The following is a 24,773-nucleotide window of genomic DNA, read 5'->3' on the forward strand; positions in this document are numbered from 1 at the left end:
CGAAGACATTTTTTATGTTGTGCAGCCCGATAGGTTTGCAAAAGGTTTGTTGTAAATTTCTTCGAGGTTAAAAAGACAAATTTTTTAGTCCATTTTTAGTGTAAAATTAAACTTCAGTTTAAAAAAATGTCTTAAATAGTCTAACAACATTGAATACTTTAAATGATACTTTAAATGTGTATTTTTATGAAAAAACTTTAAATGATAGTAAAAATATCTTTATCATACATTTTTCGGGGACAGGTCATATATGCACGAAAACACTTTTGCAAGGAGATTTATTTTTGCACAAAAAAAACTCTAAGAAAAAAAATTACCGATCAAGGGTAAGGGGTAATAGTGATAGTAATAAGAAAAACAAAGAAAGAAAGAGAAAAATAAGATAATTAAACAAAAAATAATAAGAAGAAAAAAAAATCAACAGACTAGGGGTAATTGGTAATTATGATAGTTAAAAAACTAGTTAAAAAAAAATAATAAATTACTGACCAAGAGTAAGAGGTAACAGTAAAGTAAAAAAGAAATTAAACAAAACAAAAAATTTTCAATCCGTGCATAAGTGTCTTCATGCAAAAGTATCTTCGTACAAAAAGAACCATTCGTAAAAAAGTGTCCCTTCGTGCATTTTTGACAACTACCCAGATTTTTCGTATCTAATCGAATTTATGCTACTTTACATGTAAAGGGTTGCCACTAGCTTTTGAGAAATTTTCTCTAGGTTTCCAAAATTTACTCCAGGTTTTTAAAAGTACACGTTTTTGGGTCTATTTTTAGTTTAAAATTAAGTTTAAATTTAAAAAATGTGTTAAATAGTATAACAACATTAAAATGATACTGAAAAGCTATTTTAAATGTGCTTATTAATTTTAAAAAATTTGATGATGAAAAAAAAATTACCTAAATGATCATTTGTTGTGTCAAATCGGAACTTTACTACTTAACATGTAAATATTGTTTAAAATTCGATGTATTTCCAAAATTTCTCAAATTCCAGGTTTGTTTTTGCCTAAATTGTCAAAAATAAGGTCAAATTCCAGGTTTTTTCAGGTGAAGTGGCAACCCTGCATACATATATAGTTTAAAATTCCAGGAAGATTATTGACTTTTGTTCGAAATTCTAGGTTTTTTCAAAAATTCTCAAATTCCAGGTTTATCCATGATTTCAGGTTTTCTGGCAACCCTGGAACGAGCTTTTCAAAAAATTGATCCGTGACTTACAAAAGGCTGCCGACCACTGCTTTACTAAAATGATAAAAATAATACTCTGGTTTTGTTTTAAAGTAAACATTTTTAAGTAAAATGAGTTTTAAAATTTTAGTAACTTTTTGAAAGAACTGTAAAATGTATTTTCAATAAAAAAATCTATATTAGTAATGTTTTCTACATAAAATAAAACAAAAAACATCTATTTATAAATCTCTATAACCCATCAGCATAAAATTCTATTGTAGAAAATACTAGCATTAAATTATGCGCGCTCAAACTGTATTGATTATAATTACGAGTGTGAAGTTAGCTTGACCGCATTTTTCAAGAATTTTTTTTAAATGTCCAAACTTTGGACCTAATTATTTTTCTTATCTTAATAGCTAATTAAAAACTTTTTTATTTATTTTAGAGAACGGTTCTTTGTATTTAATTTTTTTTTTAATCCATTGGATTGGGGTTCGACTTTTAGTGTGGGGGCCCTTAGAAAAAAATTGTTTTTTTTTATGAATTTTTTTATTTTATAAGTTTGAGTAAAAAAGAAATAAAATATTATTTTTTTTAATCTTCTTATTAGTATGTGACTTAACGGCTATAATTTTTTTTTTTACTAACTGTCAATATTTTGTACAATTTGGCCTTAATTAGGTTTTTATATGAATTTTTTCTCACAAACTCATAAAATAAAAAAATTCATAAAAAAACCTAATTAAGGCCAAATTGTAAAAAATATTGACAGTTAGTAAAAAATAAATTATAGCCATTAAGTTACATATTAATAAGAAGATTTAAAAGAATAATAATTAAAAAAATTTAAAAAAAAGATATATTTTTTTTACTAAAACTCATAAAATAAAATAAGATTATTAAAAAAAAAAATCTAAGGGGCCCACACAAGTCAAACCCCAATCCAATGGATTTTTTTAATTAAAGACAAAGAACCGTTCTCTAGAATAAAATAAAAAAGTTTTTATTTACCTATTAAGATAAGGAAAATAATTAGGTCCAAAGTTTGAACATTTTTTAAAAATTCTTGAAAAAAGCGGTCAAGCTAAGTTCACACTCGTATTATAATTTCATCGCTATTTTTACTAAGACAATAACACTGTGACTATATGTCATTATTTATTGTAACAAAATTTTAAATATTGGACTGAAAAATGTTTAGTTTTATGTATAAAATACGATTACATGCAAAATATTAATTTCCAATATAACTCAACTGTAAAAAAGTTTTGATCAAATTATTCAAAAATATATAAAACATCCGCTATTTAGTCTACAAAACATATAGGACTTATATTTAACATTATTAAAACAAATATAAAATAAAGTTTTTTAATGATTTTTTCAGACTACTTATACATTTTATTAAAACTTATACAATAAATAACACAACTAGGTGCTTATCGAAAAAAAAAAAGACTAAGAGATTCAAAATTTTTCAAATTCATATATAATAGAAAAAATGGAAGTACACATTACAAACAAAACATATCAAACATTTTATACAACAATATCCAAATTACGTTTTACTCAACTAATTTTGAAATCGAAACTATGGACCTAATAAAATTATCTAATGTTTTAAAAATAATACTTTTCATCTTCCAGAGTGCAGTCCTAAACTAAAGTAAAAACAAAACGAGTAAATCAAATGTACTTTGTTCGATTGAGAGCTTTGTTGGCATGGACACCTGTTTTGTCCATGATACGGTTCCAGTCCTGACCCATGACGAAACCCATGTCCCTCATGTGTTGTTGCGTCCTAACCTCCTCAATATCAGCCCATCTCACCTGACAACATGTTCTAATTGAAACAAAATTTGCAGTTAATTTTACTTATTAAACTTAAAACATTCTGGTATGCAGTCATAAAATTTTTTAGCCTTATAGAATTTGCACTTTTTAATATTCTAAGAATTTGCATTAAGCTCATAAAGTATATACTGAAAAATCATCTTCAACTTAAATAGAACTAATGAACAGTATAAGTGAAGTAAAACATAGAAAAATTTTTGTTGAGGATGAATATTAAAGTTGATTTTGCCTTTTCAGAAAATTAATCTTTAAAAAAAATAATTTATTTATATAGTATTTTTAACTGTAACTTGAAATAGAATAAAATTACAAGAGTATAAAAAATTTAGCAGTAATAGCTGTAAAAAAATAAAATTACATGTTTCCCCCCTTTTTCTTTTCTAATTTTGTAATCGTCCGTAGTTTCAAGAAAATCGGCAATTGAATTAGCGTTTGTTTTTTTCTTTTTTATACCATCGAGTTTGTCTAAATGAGTCATTTTTAAAAATCAATTATTATCTTAATTTAAACTTTATCAATTGCAATTTAACCTGAATATAAAAAACTAGTTAAATTAATGTTGAAAATGTTTAGATTTATAAATCATTTACACATAACTTTAAAAAAATCTAACACATAAAAAAATTTAAATTGATTACCAATATTTGATCTATTCCAAAACTAGTGTATATATTTAAGTTAATCAAAAGTATCTGATGTTTATTCAAAAACATAAAATAACATTGCATTTCTTTTATCTTAACTCTATTATTCTATATAAATCTTATGCTTCATACTATGAATATTAGAAAAGTGGTACACACCTTTATCTTTAATTTTACATTTCTCGTTATAATAAATTCTTAAAATAAACCCTTTTACTTTAAATATAGTTGTTTAATAATATAATTTCTTCATAAAATTTATTATTACAAAACGATAAATACTATAAAAAATTTAATTATAACTACGTAGGTTCAAATCACTGGTAAGTATGAAACCAAAAGTTATTTTTATACTAACCATGTTTTTTTAAATAAAATTTGTTTTTATTACATCATTGTGCATAGCATCATAAAAAAAGATTTTAAAATAAGAACAACTTACCGAGCTTTGACGAAGAAGTATCATTATCCCATTTGCTTTTCATAGCTTCCTAAATTATTTCAAATACTTAGTTTTATTTTTAATCTAAAAAAACTAAAACTACATTTAAAATACATTATCAAAGCTGTTCATAAATATTTTAACCTCGCTTTAAATTTTACTAATGAAAATATTACGTTTGTAGAATTTTATTTATAAGTATAGCAGCAAGCAAGTTTATATAATAATTGTATATTCTTAAAACTTTTTTTATTTTAATTTACATTCAATCACTTTTCCAAAAGTTGAACTTTTATAAAACAAAAATGCACCAAAAATCTAACTTGCTAATACTCGACTATACTAATTATTATTGATATCTTTTTACTTATTTTTTACTTAAATAAAAAACTAATTACACTACTCTGACAACTGAATAAGGAAATATTCGCTACATTGGTACTAAAATTAAAAACTTCAATCAATTTCTACATTTTTGTAGCTGATAACATTTTTAATATTTCATTTTAATTGATAGCATTGACATTAGTAGGCTTATCTTTTGAAATGGAAATGTCTAAAACTGGTGATTTTAATCAGCCGTTTTTATTCCCTTAGTTTTAAACTGTACATTTTGAGAACAAAAAACTAGAACTTTATTAATTGTGTATGAACTTATATGCTAAAATAGTTAATTAAATTATAATAAAGAAGTAGTACAAAATAATTACGTAAAAAAGTGCATTTGTGTTATATTTTTGTAAGGCCATATGTTAACCACTTTTTGAAATTGATAACATTTTTAAAATGTTAACTTTTGCAAAAATTTTAACTTTTAAACTAAACTTTTAAAAGTTTTTTTTAACTAAAACGTAAATAATTTGTTATTTAAGATTTAAGATGTAAATATTTAAGATACTTTTGTTTACAAAAAAAAAAACTATATTCATTGCATATTAAGTTTTTCTTTCTAAATTAGAATCCAATATAGAATATAAAATCAAGTAATAAACGATATGAAGTGTGCAATGCATTTTTTAATATGAATTTTAATGTTTAGAAATTTTGATATACTATAAAAACAAAGTTGTAGTAAATATATTTTTGAATAAAAAACAAAAAAATATCAGTAATTTTAAATTTATAAATATCAAACTTTTACTAATTATCTAACATTTATACTCATAAATATTTTAAGGAAAGTTAAATCATAAACTATTTTATATAAGAGACAGTTTTTTTTTTAATTATTCTAACTTACTATGTTTTAGTTTAGTTTTTCTTTATACCTATTTCATTCCGTTTTTAAAGTATAAATAGTCTACAACTGAAATATTATATCGTATTTAAACTAACTAAAGCACATCCATTTAACGTAACTGAATTCAAATACTAACTTATTAGTACTATATAATTTTGATGATACCTTCTCAATAAATTAAAATATTTGAAACTACTAACAACTACTAACAACTAAACTTAAAATATTCTACATAACTACACACTTTTTCTTCGCAAAAATGTTTTTTTATAAGTTATAAACTTTACAGAATATTAATAAATCTTTATATTTTATGGAATGAGAGACAGTCGTTTATTGATTCAAGCAACTTTGATATAAAAGCAGGTGATTTATAATCGAATATCTTAACAACGCAACTAAATGTAAAGTTAACTACTTTTACAAATATTGGATCTTCATCATTTTTTTTTTCTTTTTCTTTATTAATACTTTCTTCATCATCTGTGACATCTTCCATGTCAACCTTTTAATAAATTGTTGATCAATAAAAAAATATTAAGTTTAGTATCATTAAACAATATTTTTCATAACAAACTGATATTTTATATCCAATAAATGTTTAGTGACTAGTAGTGACAAATTAAAATATCGTTATATCATAAAAGCTTATTTTAAAATTAATTAATAAAAAAGCAAAAAAGTCTTTAAGAAAATATTTTAATAAATCCAATAAAATTTATGAAGACGTATTTCTACATTTAAGCCACCCAAGAACTTTTAAAATTATGCATTAAGGTATTTAATTTTTAAATATTTATACATTTATATAAGCAAAAGTTTAACAAGTTGATACAAACATACTACTTTTATCTAGGTGATACTTTTAACTAAAATTTTTATTATTGTATTATTATAGTACGTACACAGACACTAACATCAGTAATTTCAGAATCTTGCACTAATTGCCTCATATCAACAGTATTCATGTATAACGGAGTTTTCTCCCACTGATTATTTAACCTGGCAATTTGTTCAAGTGACCAATCGTGCTCATTTCTACTGGAACAGGTACTCACATCGGAATCCAATTGTGCTACGAAGGGCTGTTAAAATTTCAAAAGCTTTATTTTCTTAAACAACTAAGTTTTAAAAATTAGTAGAATAACATGGTTAATACTAAGTTTAAATTTCAAATACTATAAACAATTGTATTACTAAAACTACTAAAAAGTCAAAATTAAGATTTTTTTTTAAATCTACTTATAATTTCTAAGTAAATTAAAATTACTACATTATATAAGTTAAATTCTAGATACTAATTTATTTTTTTATTAAAAAATATAGTTAAAAAAAAAAAAACTTACAACAAATCCTTGAGATTCTGCGTAATAGTAACCTTCTTGAAAGTGTTCGACTTTGTCATTTATGCTATCAAATAAGACAATATTAAACAGCCCTTCTGTACAAGTTTTCTTTAGGTTTTTCATCATACTGTTTCTATAACTACTTTCTAGATCTTTGTCATATTGATATACCATAACCTAGAAATATACACAACTATTACTCATTTATTTATTTGATTATTTCTAACTCTGCTGGTTTTACATAAAACAAAACAACTTTTTTTTGAAAAACATGAATACACATATACGATATTAAATCAATGTTAAAAAATCTAACCCTATCTTTTTTAGACCTGCCAGTATTAGGATCAACTATTGTTTTTTCAACTTCAGTCATAAAATAATCATCTAAACAAAGTATTCGAGGTCTCTGATTGTGGCTAAGTTCTTTATCCTTCAATTATTATTGTTAAAACAGCCATAACATTATTGCTTAAAATCAAAACAGTATAATGAGAATAAGTAGTTTAAGTTTAACAAAAAAAAAAGTTTTGCTTTGATTTTTTAAATTTCACTAAATTTATAAACTGTAATTGGTATGGTAGTCAAAGCCATTATAGTAAAAATTAAATTTTTATTTAATATCTAAGAGTGTTATTTTATGAAAAAAAGATAACACTACTTCTCTATAACTCAAATTAAAACTTAAAACAATGTTTCCATAAGCTTGTTCAAAACATTTATTTTAAAGATTTTACAGAAATTTTCTGAGTTTATTCTAAATAAAAAAATATACTATTATGATATCAAACTAATCTATTATTCCATTTAGCTTCAATTAATATATTGACTTTTTAAAAGTTTAAAACTACTATAATAAAAGTTTATAGTGTACTGAATTGTGATTACACTCTTAAAAAATACAAGTATAAACTGAAAGAAAATCTCTTTAAACATTAAACTATTTTTTTAAATAAAATTTTAGAACTAGCAACAAAAAACTTATTAGTGAGTTAAAAACATCACACATCATAAAGGCAACTTTAAAAACTGATTGTTTAACTAGATCAAAAGTATTTCAAAAATAATTAAATGAGTCAACATAAGTCGACGACAAATGTAAATGAGTTAATGCACAATCAATTGATTATAATTCAACAGCTAAATGCTTTTGTAAAAACGACTTTTACTTGAAATCAGTTATAAAACATTTAAACAGGTTTATAGACTTTTGAAATAATATCTATATGCATAGTTGTTCTTTATAATGATCAATTAAATAGTATTAGTATTAGAATAAGATGCTTTAGCAATTTATTTTTTCAAAGTTGAAACAATATTTTTAAAAGCAGTATTTTTATCAATAATAAAATTTTAAAAACTTGCTATGAAAAAACAATAAATTTCTTAAAGTGTTGATAATTTAGGAAGTTAATGATAATGTTGCATTCTTTTACGTTTCTGTCTTTTTTTAGAAAAATTATTAAAAAAATACAGAAATATATTTGCTAACTAACACGAATTTTTTTGGCAATAAAACTTTTACCACTTCCAGGAAGACCACGCAAAAATATCACAATCTGTAAAATTATAAATATTTACTATTTAAAATTAAAACTTCCATCTTGAACTTACCTATTCTATAAAGTTTTAAACATATAAAGGTTTTTTAATACGCATTTTAAAACACATATACAGTGTATAAAAATAATCTAACATTATTTATAAATTAGCAAACTTCCACATTCCCTATAATTACACTAACAACAAATCAACAAAAAATATTATTTAAAATAAGATATTTATTGCATTAATAATATTAATTAGAATAAATATCAAAACGACGCTTTTTTTAATAACACATAAGTTTTTAGTAAAACGACTATAAGTAACTTTTCAGTTAGAATTTTTAAAAAATTTCAGTCTAGGGTCTATAAAAATTCATAAAAGCAGAAATTTATAAAACTTTATAAATAATAAAGTTCATCAAAAATAAAAAGACAGAAGGAATACAAACTAACACTGATTTAGAATAAAAGTCAACAATAAATTTCCTACTAGTTACGAAGAATTGTAGTCATACTTTATCTAATTATTAATTTGTTCTAGTAAGAAGCAAAATAACTTATTTTCAAGAGAAAAAAACTGAAAAAACAAACGTTTTTTGGTCTTGTTTCTCTTCCAGGCATATCAAACAAATCATTAATACCTATATGATGTCCTGTCTGTTTGATTCCAATGTAAGGTTGAACTTTAGGTTTTCTAAAGTATAAAATGATTTAATAACATTACTTTATAACAACTACTTGAACACAAAAAGTAACATAAACGGTATAGGACACTTATGATTATAGGCTGATTTAATTAGTTACTCAAATTAAAAGAAAAGAGTATAAGCAAATATTTGTTTTTGTAACTTAACATACTTACATAATTTAAGCATAAATTAACTTAACTAACTGCTCAACTTTAGCTTCAACAGTTTCTTGAAACTTTCTCTTTGGTGCAGGAGGTTTAACTTGGGTTAGTTGTTGTTTTACTTCAGTAAATGAGCGAGGAGGTTTTACAGCCGACTTTGAAGATTGATCAGTCTTTACATCTTTAGAAGATATTCCTCTGTATATTGAATAACTATTAACATTTTAGATTTTATCTACAAGTATGTAATACGAATATTTTGTAACTTAATAGATATGTATTAAATTAATTTAAACCGAGGTTTGCCAAACTCCCTTCTCATAGTCGCCCCATTTTTAGAATATTGAAAAATAACCTCCCCACTTTTCATTACAAAGCTTTAAGTCTTCTGTCAATTATACACCAGACTTTTTTTTTTACTTTTCATTACAAAACCAAGAATATCTAGTGTAAGTCTCAGATTAAAATTGATTTAGTATTTTTATTTTTTAATATATACAGAGTCAAACTGCAATTAATTTATATAACAAATGTTAGTATGTTCTATTTGACTCGAATAAAACTTAGATCATATTTATTTTCGACTGTACTTTAAAACATAAAAATATTCAATAAAAATTAAAAAGATAAAAATGAAAGTAATTTGGATTTTGAACCCTATAACAATTAAGAAACATACATAACTTTTTGGTATTGATATCATAAATTTATTACATATTATTTATTTTTTTTAATTTTCATTCCGCAAACAATGTATTGCTCAAAGAGCTCATCAGTGCTTAAGCTAAAATTCAAAAAAATAAATTTAGAGGTCAAAAAATGGTTTTTTCTTAAGAGATTAGTTAAAATACTGATATGCAAACAAAATAAAACATAATTATTATATTATAGTTAAATGAATAATTTAATAAAAAATTACTAAATTTATAATAAGTAAAATAAAAACTGCTATTTTTTTAAGTTATAGTTATAAAAACAAATCGCATAGTATTTACTTTATTCAACTTACACACGTTTCTCTATGCTAAACAATTAAAACAGTTCCAAAAAATTCTGAAAATAATAAGGTGCACTGTACGTCAGTTGAATAAAGCAAGTACTGGGCAAATATTGTAGATTCCAACGAACTTGTTTCGTTAGGATATCTACTAGCAATCTATTAGCAAGTAATTTTTTTTATGTTTTTATTTTTTGAGTCATAAATTTATGCAAACTTATTTCTACTAGCTTAAATACGACATAAAAGCTTTAGCAGTTAAATAAAATTGATAAGATGGGAAATATTTTTGATTTAAATTTACCTGATTGGAAACTATTTAGAAGTTTACTAAACAGATGAGAAATTAATTAAAATACATCGTGCTCAGGGTTCGTGCGCGAAATTTTTTTTCATTTAGCCTGACTGGGACCAATTTAGCCTGACATTTTTTCAAAGTAAGGAAAATCCCCTTAAGAAGTCATTTTAGATATTGGGGGTTCTTAATTAGTACTATTGTAGTCTCCGACTTCAACTAGCTTGATCTCAAAAATATTTAGAGCTTTTAAAATCTGCAAAAAGCAACTGATAGCTTAGTTACAACTCAATAAAATAAGACTAAATTGTGAAAAAGGTGATAGAACCCCCCTATGCCCTTAAGATAACAAATTCAGTGATAAATTTAGAAAAAGTGTTATATCTAGTCTATTGCTAGTGTATAAATTTAATATATATTACTAAACACAATTGTTCAATTTAATTAAGCACAAAGGAAAAAACATTATAACCAGAAGATTTATAATAAAACAACGTGCATTGTCATGTTTTATAAAAATTTAAAATGAAACGCTTACACAAGTATTAAAGTTCAAACAAACAGTTAAGTTGTTGAACTAAACTGTAATGTTTAATCTGTATTTTTTTTGTGAATTTTCATAGTTATGACGTATATAATCTACTTAAAACAAAATAATGAAGATTCTTCAATTTTTTTTAGAGATTTAACAAAAAGTTTTAAGCATTTATTTTTAAAAGTACTGACTGATTTTGTCTTTAATAAGTAAATCTTTATTTAGTAATAAATTCACATCTCAATTTGATCTTAAAAATATTTCTTAATTTTTTTTAATCAAAAGTTTTGAAGCATTTAAACTGAGGAAAACTGAGATTCTCAAATTTTTAAATAAAAAACTGATTTAGCCTGACGTTTTTCAACTTTTTTCAAAAAAACTGATTTAGCCTGACTTAGCCTGATTTAGCCTGACGCGCACGAACCCTGCGTGCTCCATATATTAAAATTGATTTTTATCAGAAATATTCAAAAAAATGAATTGAAGGAATAAAACAAATTTATCAGATCATAAAAAAAAATATTATTTGTCAAAAATTTAACCTTTCTGGAACACTTCCAGGTGAACTTTTACTATATTGTCTACTATAAGATCTCCGACTAGGAGATTTCCTGATAGGTGGTCTACTTCTTGGAGATCTTCTATAGGAAGATCTACTCCTTGGTGATCTTCTTGTAGGTGATCTTCTTGAGGGTGATCTTCTTGAGGGTGATCTTCTTGAGGGTGATCTTCTTGATGGCGATTTTCTTGAAGGTGATTTTCTAGGTGATATACGTCGCCTACCATCAGCTGATCTGTCCCTCAATGGACTCCTGCTTCGGCGACGTCGACGTGGAGATCTGCTTCTTCTATTCGTAGGGGTGCGACTCCGCATTGTTCTTGAAGGTAATAGCGAGCTCCTATTACTCCTAAAAGATGGAGAAGCGTTGTCTCTAAAAAAGATTTTAAACTTATAACCACTGATGTTTATATTATCGTATTTTGGTCAATCTAAATTAAACAGCTTTATTTCGTATTTGCTTTTATTTAAAAAAAAATTCTACTTTACCTTCTAGGACGATACAATTCTCCCCTTCTGTCACTAGGTACAAATACTTCACTATTCTCAAATGGTACGCTTGGTGGTCTGTTGTACTTTTCTCTGAACTCCCTAAAAAATTTAATCGTTAAGATAAATGACTTTATTTTTTATTTTTGTATCGTAGTCTAAAAAAAAATCTTTACTTGAATAAGACTCTAAAAAAAATTAATGATCATAATTTAATTTATCATCAGACAAAACACAAGCTTCAGGTTATTAATTTTATAATTTAAATTTTTTGTTATTTTTTTAAAAATACTCTGTTAAACGTTAGAGATATCTTATTAATAAGTTATTATTTAACTCCGATTATTTTTTTTTAAATTTCTTATAACTTATTGTAATACAACTAACTTCCTTTCCATTGACCGTTCCATAGTATCAACTGATAAATTTTTTTCTTCCAATAGTCTAATCAATCTCTGCTCCTTAATTTTTTGTGTTTGAAGTCGATCATCTGTTAATCTTTCTTGTTCACTGATTAGATCGATCCTTCTTCTACAAGCTGACTCATCGCCAAATTTGTGGTAAACCTCTGCTTTACTCATTGTAATCAGATTCTGCCTCTGTCTTCTATGATCTTCAAGCTCTCGTCTTAATTGTAAACGTGTCTCATTGACATTTTGCAAATCCATTCTAAGTTGTCTTTTTTCTTCTAACAACCCTTCGTAGTGTTCTCTATTGAATTCCATGTTTGGTGGAGATCTTCTATAAACTATTATGAAAGTTTTGTTAAACTTTTATATAACTAAACGTGTTTCTAGAAGTTTCTTAGTAGAAATTTTTATTGAATTTTTTCAATGAAAAGCAAACACTAATCAAAAACTTAATAACTTGACCGTTTAATTTGAAATAAAAATAATACTCGTTGCTTTGAATATATCTATCTGTGAAAATTAAATTAACAAAACTGTTACCTTTGTCAATCTCCTCATTTTCTCTTGAAAATACCTATAAAAAGTATTTGATTTAAATGAAATTAAGATTTTAATTTATTTTAATTTTTATTTTAAAAAACTAGTATTTTGTTTAACTTCAACATTTAAGATATTTATAATACAATCTTTATTTATGCTAATATTTTTTTGTATTAAACTTCAAATTGAAAGTTAATTTACTTTTGTATTGTTTCGGCTTCCTGTCGGCCTTGGACCAATATTTCTGTTAGACTCTATGACATAAGCTTCGTTTCTAAACAAAGAAAAAAATTTAGTGTTAACTTTTTTTGTTAGTAATGACTAATAGATTTAATCAATTTTTATAAAAGTTGCTCTTATTTTTTACTGTCAAAATATGCTATCAGTTGCTTTTTAACGTTTTAGTTATTTTTGAGCTACATAAATAACAGTAAGGCGACAACTTCACAGCAAAAAAAAAGACAATTTAATTAAAAATCTTTCGCCTGCAAAAGTTTTTGAGCAAACGTTTTTAATTTTTCTCAATCAAATCTTTAATCATAAACGACTAGAAAAAAATAATCTTTTAACTTTTTAATAATTTTTTTTTAAAGTTTAGTTTAACTTTGGTCTTAGTTCTTTAAATATTTACAATAGAAATGTTTTTGACTGCCGTGGTAAAGCTTAGGTCTTTTCTCTCAATTTAACAGAAAAGGAGGTAATTTTTAGTGGAAAGTTCAAAATTTTAATAAATAAGGCATAAAAAACACCTCTTCCATAGATTTTATCCGAAATTATTTACAAAAAACTATATGTAATAATATGTATCTAAGTACAAAACGGCTTAAGAGTAAAACATATGCATTTTTTTGTTCTATAAAAGCTTTATAATATTATATACTTAAAACTTTCAATCAAAAGTCAATGTTTATATTTATAAATAAAATCGGACCTCTTATGGCTTTAGTGTAATTAGTTAATAAAGTTTTTTAAAAAAGACTCTTATTTAATTAACGCATTTTTTTAACCTATTGGATGAATTCAAGTCAAAAGGTGTTTTGTTGTTTTCACCATACATAAGCCTTCTATCCGGCATAGCTGGTTTGTTCTGGTCATCTGTGTAGAATATTTTCTAATAAAATTCAATAGTATTTTTTATGCTTAACAAAACTTTAAATTATAACAAAGTCTAATAATATATTTTCTTTCGCTTTTATTTTTGACGTTTTAAATTATAAAAATAATACATCTCGATAAATATATACTATAATGATAACGAAAAAGAATTAGCAGCAATTAATTAATAATTAAAAACAAAAGTTATAATACAAATTTCTACTATTTAGTCGTTAAAAACAAATAATTCAATTTACTAAATGTTATTTAATGCTTACTATTTCAACAAGAAAATAAAATTCGGTATTACTTAAAACTTGCTTTTATGTAAAGAACTCCAATAGTTATAAGAAAAATTTCTAGTTTGGAGAAAACAACATTACTTATAAATGATTATTCAAATATTTAAATTTTGACATGCAAACATTCATAAATATTTTTGACACAGCGATTTAAGTCTCCCTGGTATGTAAAAACGTCCTGATTAATTTGGAATCAGTTAAATCTACAATATAACTCTGAGCTTATGATGAAATTAGTATAACTAACTCAAAGAATTACAAAATATGATAAACTATACTGTTTTAAAATTATAACTTTAGAATAACTTCTAGCAATTTTTTTAGTCATAAACATTTAGAAATAATTCAAATAGAAGAAAATCTTGTTACGATATTAATTTTTTCAACGATATTTCTAAATGTTAAAACTTTTTTTAATATAATTATCATCATACAGTTTTGAAACTTGGTTACATATTAGCAAAAAAAGTGATGCTAACAGCTTAAAATGACAAAGATCTTGTTTATAAACTTGACACATATGTTTTTAAATTAAGTGTAGCACAATAATGACTAGAGTTAGTACTTTAGAATAATAGAATTTTAAGTTCTAATAAATACAGGTAAATTATTAATTTATAACTAAATGAAATTATAAGTAGTTTATATGTATTTTTGCTTTTTTAAGAAAAGAAACAAATGAAGGAGCTAAAAAATAAATTAAAATTTTTATAAAAAGTTTGAAAGTAGTCTGGAAATATTTTACTAAAAAACATTTGAAAATGTTTGTTAACTTAAATTCGAACAGGTATTTTAAACGCTTTATAATAATAAAACATAAGTTGTGTATAATTTGCACTGACTAATAAAACTGGTAAACTTTACTATTTTTCCTGATGAAAACTAAATAAATAATAATAAAACAAAATATACGTTTAAAAAAAATATATAACAAAAAACCTTTAAGGCTATTACTGAACTTTATTTTTTAAGAAAAAACTACTGTAAGCAAAACATTTAAAAAAAGCGCATTAGGAAAAACGTATGCATATTCAATATTATTGCAGTGACCTTTATAACAAGCCCTTTTTTTTAGTAAAATACACCTTAACTAAAAACAGTAAATAGAAGTAATAATAACTTTTTTGAAATAAAGGATTGCTATTTTTTAAAACAAAAATGCCTACGCTTTCAGACTTAAACATAACAACTTTTCCTATGGCAAGATGTAATTTTAAAAGAAAGAAACTTTTTTTTCATGTTTCAATTCAAACATCGTTTTAGTTTTACATTAGGTTTCTTTAAGTTCCTTTGTTTGACTAAATATGACATACTGAAAAGTTAAATATTTGTTACATACAGGAGCTTTTAGCAACTTCAGTCCTTAAAGCTTAACATACAATTTTCTTTTATAACGAAAATATTAAAACTTAGCTCTTTCATAAATAACGTGATTATGACACTACATAAAGAACAACCTAAATCAGGGTTTCCCAAAGTGGGCCAAGTGGCCCACTTTGGGGCCATGAAAGATACTCAAGGGGCCACGAGCAGCAAAGGGATAAGAGGGGGGCAGTAAAGGAGCCACAGGGGGCCATGAGGTCATAATTTGAAACTTAAACTATATATTCTTGAGTTGCAGATGAAGAGTAAAAAAAAAAGGTCTTAGGTGTTTTAATGGTGGTTTAGAAACTTACACTATATATTCTTGAGTTGCAGATGAAGAGCAAAAAAAAAGGTCTTAGGTGTTTTAATGGTGGTTTAGAAACTTACAATAGATATTCTCGAGTTGCAGATGAAGAGCAAAAAAAAGGTCTTAGGTGTTTTTTATGGTAGTTTATGAGTAATCTTGTTGAAGGGGGCCATGGTTTTTTTAATTTCTTTAAAGGGGGCAATTTGCAAAAAAGTTTGGGAAACCCTGAATCTAAATAATACAACCAAAACTTGTAAAATCAAGATTGAAAATTTAAAATAAGTTATACTTTTTAAGAAAAAAACCAAAGTAGTCTAAGTTTTATTAAGCCTTTTAATAATTGAGTTAGGGCATTTAAAAGAAAATAAATAAATACTATTTATAATCAAAAACAGAATTTTATCAATGATTGAGTATAACTTTTTCAAATAGCCTCGAACTAAAGTTTATATCTAGAAGTAAATATTTTGAAAACTATAAAAGCACTTATTTCAAATGTTTTTACTTCAAATAATGCCAAAAATTATTAAATAAAATACCTTTAATCAACTACTATACAACTTAAAATATAACAAAATGACTAAAAGCAATTTTCATTATACTATTTATTGCATTTTTTCATTTAGTTTTGTCTTATCTTATTTCGAAATATTTATTTTGATATAACTTCATTTAAAAATAAATTGGTCAAAAAAAACGTTTCAAAATATTTAGGACAATGAAATATATCAATAGTTTGATATAATTGGGAACCATTCAGTTCCAACCCGCAATCATTTCCCACCCGATCAAATCCATGAACCACTTACCGACTGAGGGTAAGGGTTAGGGGTAACAGTGATAGTAAAAAACAAACAAAAAATAAATTTTAAAAAACAAAAATATTAGTAAACAAAACAAAAAACAAATAAAACAATTATAAACTTTGGGTGGGAATTGTGCGCGGGTTGGAACAGTGCTGGTGGGAAATGATCGCAGGTGGGAATTGTAAGTATACCGATATAATAACTGACACTAAAAATTTAAACTAATAATTACTTTATCTTTTAACAATATTTTACATGAAATAAAACCAATATAAAATTTATCTATTAGCAACAAAAATTTAAATTGATATCCTATGCTTTCTGGAACAAACATAACTGTAAAAAGCTATTTTCAATCAAATCCTTTCAGCAAGGTCGCCACTCTTACAAAAAAATAGCCTAAGCAAGCATGAGTTTATAAAGATCTTAAGTTGAAATTAAATAATTAAGATAAAATTAAAGAAACTTATTAACTTGCATACTTTAGTATTAATAAAAACAAAAATAAAGTTGTAAATCGAAGTTTTACTCAAAAAAACTAAAACTAGCCTAAGATTCACAAAAAAATATTTAAAGTAGTAGTATCACAATAAAAATTAATAGCCAATGTAGACCGCCTAAGATTTTTATAAAACAAGTTAGCCCAAAAACTGACTAACTTGCAATAAGACATAAGACCATATTACTAATTATATACTAAAATTTATCATAAAGTCTATATAAAAAATTGCTGGCATGCATAAAAAGGATATGAAATCAAACTATGATATAACAATAGTATTGACTAATAAATATTTTAATTTAACAACAAAACCACTAACCATTTCGTCGTTGTTGTGAAATATTTCGTATTCTGTCAGAAAAATTTCTGAAAGATTGATCATCTGCATGGGTGTCTCTCCTATCTTCGTCATAAAGATACTGCATGTCACGATCCCTAAAATCTCTTTCCATTCTTGGACCAGAATTAAAGTTTTTATTTCTATTTAAACTATCTTCATTTCTATCAATGCTGTAAGAAGGTCTCAAGTTGTCAAAAGATGGTTGATCTGAGATAAATTGAGCTTTGTCCGTATTACTGTTTACATTAAACTTACGGTCACCATGCACTTTTTGATGCTGGAAATTTTTTTGATGACTGTGAAAGTTGTTTTGTATTATAGGTGGTTGTAAAGGCTGATGCAATGAAGAACTTGGCTTATTCATTTTCATATCGTTGTTTCGAAAACTTTGTCCTGGGTTTTGCATTTGCATATTAAGTTGCGGAGTGTTTAATATCGGCTGTTGTTGAAAGCTACCTGAAACATTTCTTCTGGCATCTTTATCTTGTGACATATGCTGACTAGTAACTGATTTAAAATAGTTTGGTTCAGGAGACCTGAATGAAGGCTGTTTAGGAAAATTAGGATTTCGTTGAAAAATAGGTCTTGGAGGTGGTAAAAGTCCATCGCCTAGACTTAAAATACCGTCTTGTTTAGGACGAATATTGGTGGAAAAATTTAAATGATTTTGAGGATGCATGATACGCCTGTCATTATCAGTAGGAGGCATGTTTGTTCTAACAAAAGAATTGTGTTGCTCTCCTCCAAAAGATCTATTTGGAGAAGGGTAAGAATTCTGAGTTTTACTTTGCCAATATTCATTACTTTCATTAGGTTGATGTTGGTTGTTAACTTTAGTATTTTGGTTTTGCTGGAAGTAAGTATCTCTATTGTTGTTAAACCCTTGCTGAAAATTAGAACTGTTACTTCTATTAAAACCTTTTGAGGGTGAAATTGTATTGTTTTCTAAAGGAAAATGATTTCGGCTATACTGAAACTCAGATCTTGTATTTGAAAGATTGTTACTCTGAATTCTACTTCTTTCATCTTTATGATTTCTTATTTCTTTTTCTAAATCTTCAATTTCACTTTTCTTTTTTTCAACTTTTTCAACCATTTCTTTCTTCAACTTAGACCACTGAAGTGAATATATCATGTTATAATATTTTACTCGTTTTACATTTACAAAAATTCCAGTAGTAGCTTAAATTTAGGATAAATTCTCAGAAAAAAAATAGAGAGTTAACATCTATACATAAGTTTCAACACCTAAGAATAACAAATTATACAAAATTAATGCAAACAGTTTCATCAAAATGTATTTATTAAAAAACATGAAAAAGTAGTTTTTAGTTTAAACATGCTTTTAAGGTACTAATTTAAAAAGCTACACCTTTTTTGACAAGTCAAATCAACTATATTGACAAATAGAAAACTAGAATACTTATACGTTTTCACAAAAACAACTATGCAGATCATCATGAACTTCTGATACTCATCTACAAACAGAAAAAACTCCCAACATTTTATACAAACAAAAAAACATATTATATAATGCTTCAAATACAAAGCTCTTTCTCACATTGCACAACAAAATAATATTTTTTTATTTATGAACAGTATATTTTTTATAAACTTATATTTATAGTGGTATTAGTGAAGCAATGTAACACCTAAATATTAGTAATATAATAGAAACAAACTAAAAAAAACTTTATAAAGACAAAAAACACTTAATTAAATAAATTTGGAGGAGTTTTATATATTATTTATACATAAAATTTATATACTAGTTTTATATTTATTTGGAGGAGTTTTATATATAGTGTATTTTCAGTAATCTATAATTTGAATACGCACTTACTATGTGCATTTTTGCAATTAGCTGATTATGGTTTTTTGTAATTTATTCAAACTGCGTATACCAGAGAAAGATTAATGTATATGATTTTTTGAAGTAGGTGATAATATAAAAACAATAAAATTTTAAAACTATCATCCAACAAAAGAGAGATGTTTAAACAAAGTCAATTTTCTAATTCAACAGTATTTTGAATTCAAAGTCGTGCATGCTGTTATTTAATGATTTACAATTTAGTTAGACTAATGTTTTGTGTTTTAACTACAACAAAATACATAGACCATCTAAATACGTAAACTAAACAATAAGGACATAAACTGTATTAAAATAATCCATTTGCTTCACTCTATTGTTTCATAATAGATTTATTTGACTAGATCATTCAATATATACCCTTAAAACAAGCAACACTTTAACACCACGTATCACTAGTCATAATCAAAAAAACTAACTTTAATAATATTATATTAGTTAAGCTAACATATAGAATCATTTAAGTGATTGAATCACACGTCATAGATTTATTCACGTAAACAGAAAAGACATAATTAAAAAACGTACAATCAATGTTTTACAATATTTATCATTTCTTTAATGAGACATAAAACTTTGTATGAGCGTGTTCAAACGCTTATGGGTGAGCAACGAACGGCCGCCAACAGAAATCTCAGGCACTTGACGCATTTTCAAGGACTAAAAAAACTTGTATGAAACAAAAATTAAGCTTATTTATATAAAATAACTTAAAGTGTGATACTATTTCATTAATGTGTTATTTTTTAGTTACAACTACGCTTCTAAGGAACTTTTTTAAACTTTTGTAATAAAATTTTACAAAACTATGCAACCCACTAAGATTGTTTTCTACAATTCCGGCCTGTGAACTTTTCTATCTGGTAACCCTGGCCAGATGCCTAAAAACGTTGCCCACCCCAGCTTAGATCATCATTTTGATTGTCAGTTCTACTTGACTTTTGTTTTTGAAAAAATATATAGTAAAGGTTTGATAAAAATTGGCAGTAACGGTTGTATTTTTTAAACATGTCTTTCTTTTTATCTTGTTTTTCAAAGATTAAAAAAATGTATTGTACTACAAATTCTAAAAGACAGTTAATTATTGTTAGAACTGGAGACTTTTGAGACCATAGATACTTCTGTTCAGACTCAAATAGAGAAACATATGATCAAAGCGTTTTAGAGTTTGATTAGAAAAGTTTACATTCTATTAATATTACGATGGTACGTTTGATCTATTACATTTGAAAACGATAATACATATGTTATATTAATACAAGCTAAGCTTTTTAATTAAACGGACATAAAAAATCGAAATTTCTGGAACATGTTTGCTAAATACTTAGTACTATAGAAGCCAAAAGAAGTTAATTAAAATTATCGTTATAATACAAAAAAATCTAAAAACGTTTAACACTATACATAAATAATAACTTTACATAGATTTTAGTTAGAGAATAATATTTTGTTAAATTAATACTATAGTTTAAAAGAAAAATTTTTTTGTTTAAGAATTTTGTTATAACAATGAAAACTAAAAATGTATATTTACTTTGTAAATAAGATCATATGGTTATAAACTGTTCACGATAACGATAAAAAAATTAACTTAATTTGGTTCAAAAAACTTAATTACTTTTTCAATTTTAGAGTTTACCTTTCCTGTTTGAAAAAAAATGAATGAAAAAGATGTTATTTGATTTTAATCTAAAACTATATTTAACTTTAATAAATTTTATTGTAAAACAACATTTCCCTGAAAAGGCTTGTCAATTAAAATTAACCTTACTAAAAATTAGATTATAAATCACTATATATTTGTATTGTCATTATTATAATTTACTTCATACAGTCCTTTTAAAGTTTCCATAAGATAAATCCTAAATTTTTAGGTTAATTATAATTAAAGCATAACAATATAAATTACAAAACCTTATGAAGGCTTTTTTAACAAAACTAATATAAGAAAAGGCACCAAAACTGTTCATGCGAAACTTACTTTATTTTGGTATGATTTGTAAAGAGTTTTGTTTGGGTGATTAACATGTTGGTTGGACCATTCATTAAACGTCTTTTCATCAGCATCAATTTTCTTTAAAAGATCCTATAAAATAACGTGTATAAACCCTTTTAAATAATGGCACTACCAATTTACTAAGTAAATAAACAATGTATTCCTACTTTTATTTCCGAATCCAATAGTTTGATCTGGTTTTCTTTGTCAAAAATTGATTTTCCAATGAAAGAATCATTAACCTGATAAAAAAAATAAAGATTTAGATATCAATGAAAAAATTGCTGTTATGCTTTTCTAAAAAGTTTTTAAACTTTACATTCAAACTCTAAATTTATTTCTAAATAAAAACATTACATAGCAATTAAAACGAATCAACCCAAGATATAAATCAATTATGTTAAAAATCTAAAGGCCACATGGCAGAAGTGATTTACGGTTTTTAGTTAATTAAAATGCTTACATCAACAACTAAGCTACCAGTTGCTTTTTAAAATTACAAGTAAATATAGAGATAAAAGCAATAAAGAGCAGGGTTTCCCAAACTCATTTTCATAATTGCCCACTTGGTAGAAATGTAAAAAATTAGTCACTCCTTAACTAATTAACACTTTTACTTATTCGCATCCTCACTTACTATCACCGCCTAATAGCCAAAATCTCCCCAAAGAAAGTGATACTACTCACTGAGGGAAAACGCTGCTATAGAGTTAAAAACGTTTGTTACAGGATGCACTAAATAAAAATAAAAAATACTACTTCATTAGAAATTCAATTCTTTTCACAGTTTTTAAGTAGTCGTTTTTAAGCTTTCTTAATCTAATCTCAACTTTTTTAAGGAAGCTCTATATTTTCCATATATACTACTTTTCTTGAACATTTTTTTGGTCATTTAGGTTATTTTTCTAATTCTTTTGCAAAATAGTTCTTAATATGGCAAGGAATTTACCAATATGGACTTCAAAAAAAAAACTACTCTCTGTATCCTATTTAGCAAAATATTAAATATGTTAAATATAATTATAGCTGAAATCAAACTTCAGACTAAATTACAGAAAGAGTTAAACCAAAGAGTTAAAAAACTCCTGAAAAAGTTTATGAAACATCCAAACAATTTTATTAGGCACCATAATAGTCATATTTTGAAGAGTTATTCAAATTTTGAAAATTTATATAAATACTTCTTTATTTTAATAATACACTTCAAGTTATATTAATTATAAACTTTAACTAACTTCTAAAATATGATGAATAAAATATTAAAATTAAAATGATCTATTTAATGAAAAAAAAACAGGTTTTGTATTGGAAGAATAAGCTTTTTTTTGTGTAATTAATTTTTTAAAACAATATGAGAAAGTATAACTAACATTTATATTGCTGTTTGTATCATTACTATTAAAGTTTTGTTGAGTAATACCTGCAGCTGAATCCATTAAGGCCTCTAAACAAAAATATGAAGACTTAAGATTTTTTTTTTTAAACACAAGTTTACAGCGAAAATTTTATTTCTAAATAAACTTGAAGCTTTATATTACTTGACTTTTCTCTCCTTAAACATTCTCGTTGATTTTCATTATCCAAATTTTTGAACCATGGTTGTTCAATCAGTTTTTGTAACGCAGGTCTATTTGTAGAATCACAATTTTTCAACTCTTCATTTAACCACTAATAAAGCATTTTATTCAAATATTTATTTCAATAGAACTTTATTTATTTTAAATACATAAAATTTAAACTATATAACATAAATTGAAAACTAAAACACAAAAAAATTCTAAAGTAAAAATAGTAAAATAGTAAATTTTTGAACCTAAATTTCAACTTTTTTTTTCAAGTTTTCAACCATTATTATTTTTTAAATGCACAATAATATTCAATATTTAAAATTTCTATAATATTCTAATTGTTTAGTAATATAAACTTTAGGTGAATTAAACATCTGACACAATTTTTTAAGTCTTATTTATTGTATTAACAATTATAAAAGTTTCAATAAAATATATTTATTAAGAAGGTTTTTGAAAATAAACTATGTAGGTTTATGCACATATTTAAGTCTTTTTATTGTTCAGTGTAGTAGGCACAAAAACTAAATTTTAAATACTTTTTGTTAAACTAACATTTTTATTTTCATAAAAGGATTCTGCACCATAATTCCTATAAGAATTGTTCTGCTGAGAACTATTTGTTTTTTCAGGTTGAACTCTAAGAGGAGCTGGTCTAATTTGCTGGTTAACTTGGTGAAGCGCAACTGGTACACTGGAAATTTGTTGGTATGGCCCTGGTATTGTTGTTCCTTGAACAATTCCATTTGGAAGAACCTTAAATTAAAAGTATTTAAATCTAACAAAAAACTGCACATTTAACAAGCTAATTGTTATGACTTAAATTTTTTTTTTTGGGAATTATTTTTTAATTAATAAATTAAAATGCTGAACATTAATAATACATTAAAATGTTTTTTTGTTTTTCAAGCAACAATTATTATTTAATTAATGTTTGTTAGAAAAATTTAAAAGTGTACTTTATAATTAAGTAACCTTGTTTTTTTAGTGTAGAAGAAAAATCAAATAATAGTTATGCTAACCTGTGCAACCAATCTATACTGTGGCTGCATACTGTTTACAGGTACAAAGAGTTGTTGACCATTAGGAAAAGCAGATTGTTGGTTTTGTGGTGATTGCTGATTAACCATGGGTCTATACTGATTTGCACCATTTGGGTACATTCTGTATAGCTTTCCTTAATTATCAAACTACTATTTCTATTAAGAAAAAATACTTGTTAGTATGTTCTATAATTATTTTAAGTTTATTAAGGGCATAGGGGGGTAAACACCCTTTTTTGGTTTTTGATCTTATATTATATAGTTTTTACTAAGCTACAAGATGCTTTTTACAGATTAAAAAAATTCAAAATAATTTTTGAGATTATAGCCGGTCAAAGTCGGAGCCAACAATAGGTTCCTTATGGGAGGTGCAAACTAAAACGGCAAAAATAGACTATTTTACTAAAAATCTATTTTCTCCTACGTTTTTTTAAAATAACTACCTCAAACTTTTAGGAAATGTTCCTTGATATATTTAGAAAATTCTGTCAGAAGGAATTTTGAAAAAATTAAAAATAAAAATTTTATATAAAAAATAAACAAAAAAAAGAGTTTTTTTTTTGATTTTTTGATATTAAATTTCTATTTTTTAATTTTTTTAAATTCTGTTCCGACAGAATTTTCTAAATACTGCAAAGAACATTTCCTGAAAATT

At 25.0% G+C, this 24,773-nt stretch overlaps 1 protein-coding gene across 2 annotated transcripts; it reads right to left on the reverse strand.

Moving 5' to 3' along the window:
• Positions 1-2,255: 2,255 nt before the first annotated feature.
• Positions 2,256-24,270, reverse strand: LOC145833907 (uncharacterized). Of its 2 annotated transcripts, XM_082941163.1 has the most exons (23): positions 24,098-24,270; positions 23,631-23,831; positions 23,046-23,175; positions 22,878-22,951; positions 21,675-21,749; positions 21,493-21,597; positions 17,618-18,755; positions 13,929-14,016; positions 13,123-13,195; positions 12,922-12,955; positions 12,359-12,719; positions 11,972-12,073; positions 11,466-11,855; positions 9,139-9,294; positions 8,838-8,940; positions 8,196-8,258; positions 7,016-7,132; positions 6,700-6,876; positions 6,271-6,438; positions 5,772-5,858; positions 4,114-4,162; positions 3,386-3,492; positions 2,256-3,003 (listed from the first exon to the last, which is right to left on the reverse strand). In XM_082941163.1, exons 1-23 carry the CDS (start codon positions 24,236-24,238, stop codon positions 2,860-2,862), a joined length of 4,083 nt encoding a protein of 1,360 aa, XP_082797289.1. In that variant the 5' UTR covers positions 24,239-24,270; the 3' UTR covers positions 2,256-2,859. The 2 variants fall into 2 exon arrangements, with proteins under 2 accessions (XP_082797289.1, XP_082797290.1); XM_082941164.1 differs by lacking the exons at positions 23,631-23,831; positions 24,098-24,270 and having other exon boundaries at positions 22,878-22,970; positions 23,046-23,116.
• Positions 24,271-24,773: the final 503 nt, after the last annotated feature.

Source organism: Thalia democratica, chromosome 4, assembly GCF_965202585.1.
Source record: "Thalia democratica chromosome 4, ktThaDemo2.hap1.1, whole genome shotgun sequence".
In the NCBI taxonomy this organism is placed as follows: Eukaryota; Metazoa; Chordata; class Thaliacea; order Salpida; family Salpidae; genus Thalia; species Thalia democratica.

What these genes read in the sequence shown, in the direction of transcription:
- LOC145833907 (XM_082941163.1), bottom strand. Translation starts at nt 24,238, where the DNA reads ATGTACCCAAATGGTGCAAATCAGTATAGACCCATGGTTAATCAGCAA. An exon ending in GACTTGAATTCATCCAATAG is followed by an intron (nt 13,196 to 13,928) that starts GTTAAAAAAATG and finishes TTCTTTGTTTAG; the next exon opens with AAACGAAGCTTATGTCATAG. An exon ending in CCTGGAAGTGTTCCAGAAAG is followed by an intron (nt 9,295 to 11,465) that starts GTTAAATTTTTG and finishes TTCAATATACAG; the next exon opens with AGGAATATCTTCTAAAGATG.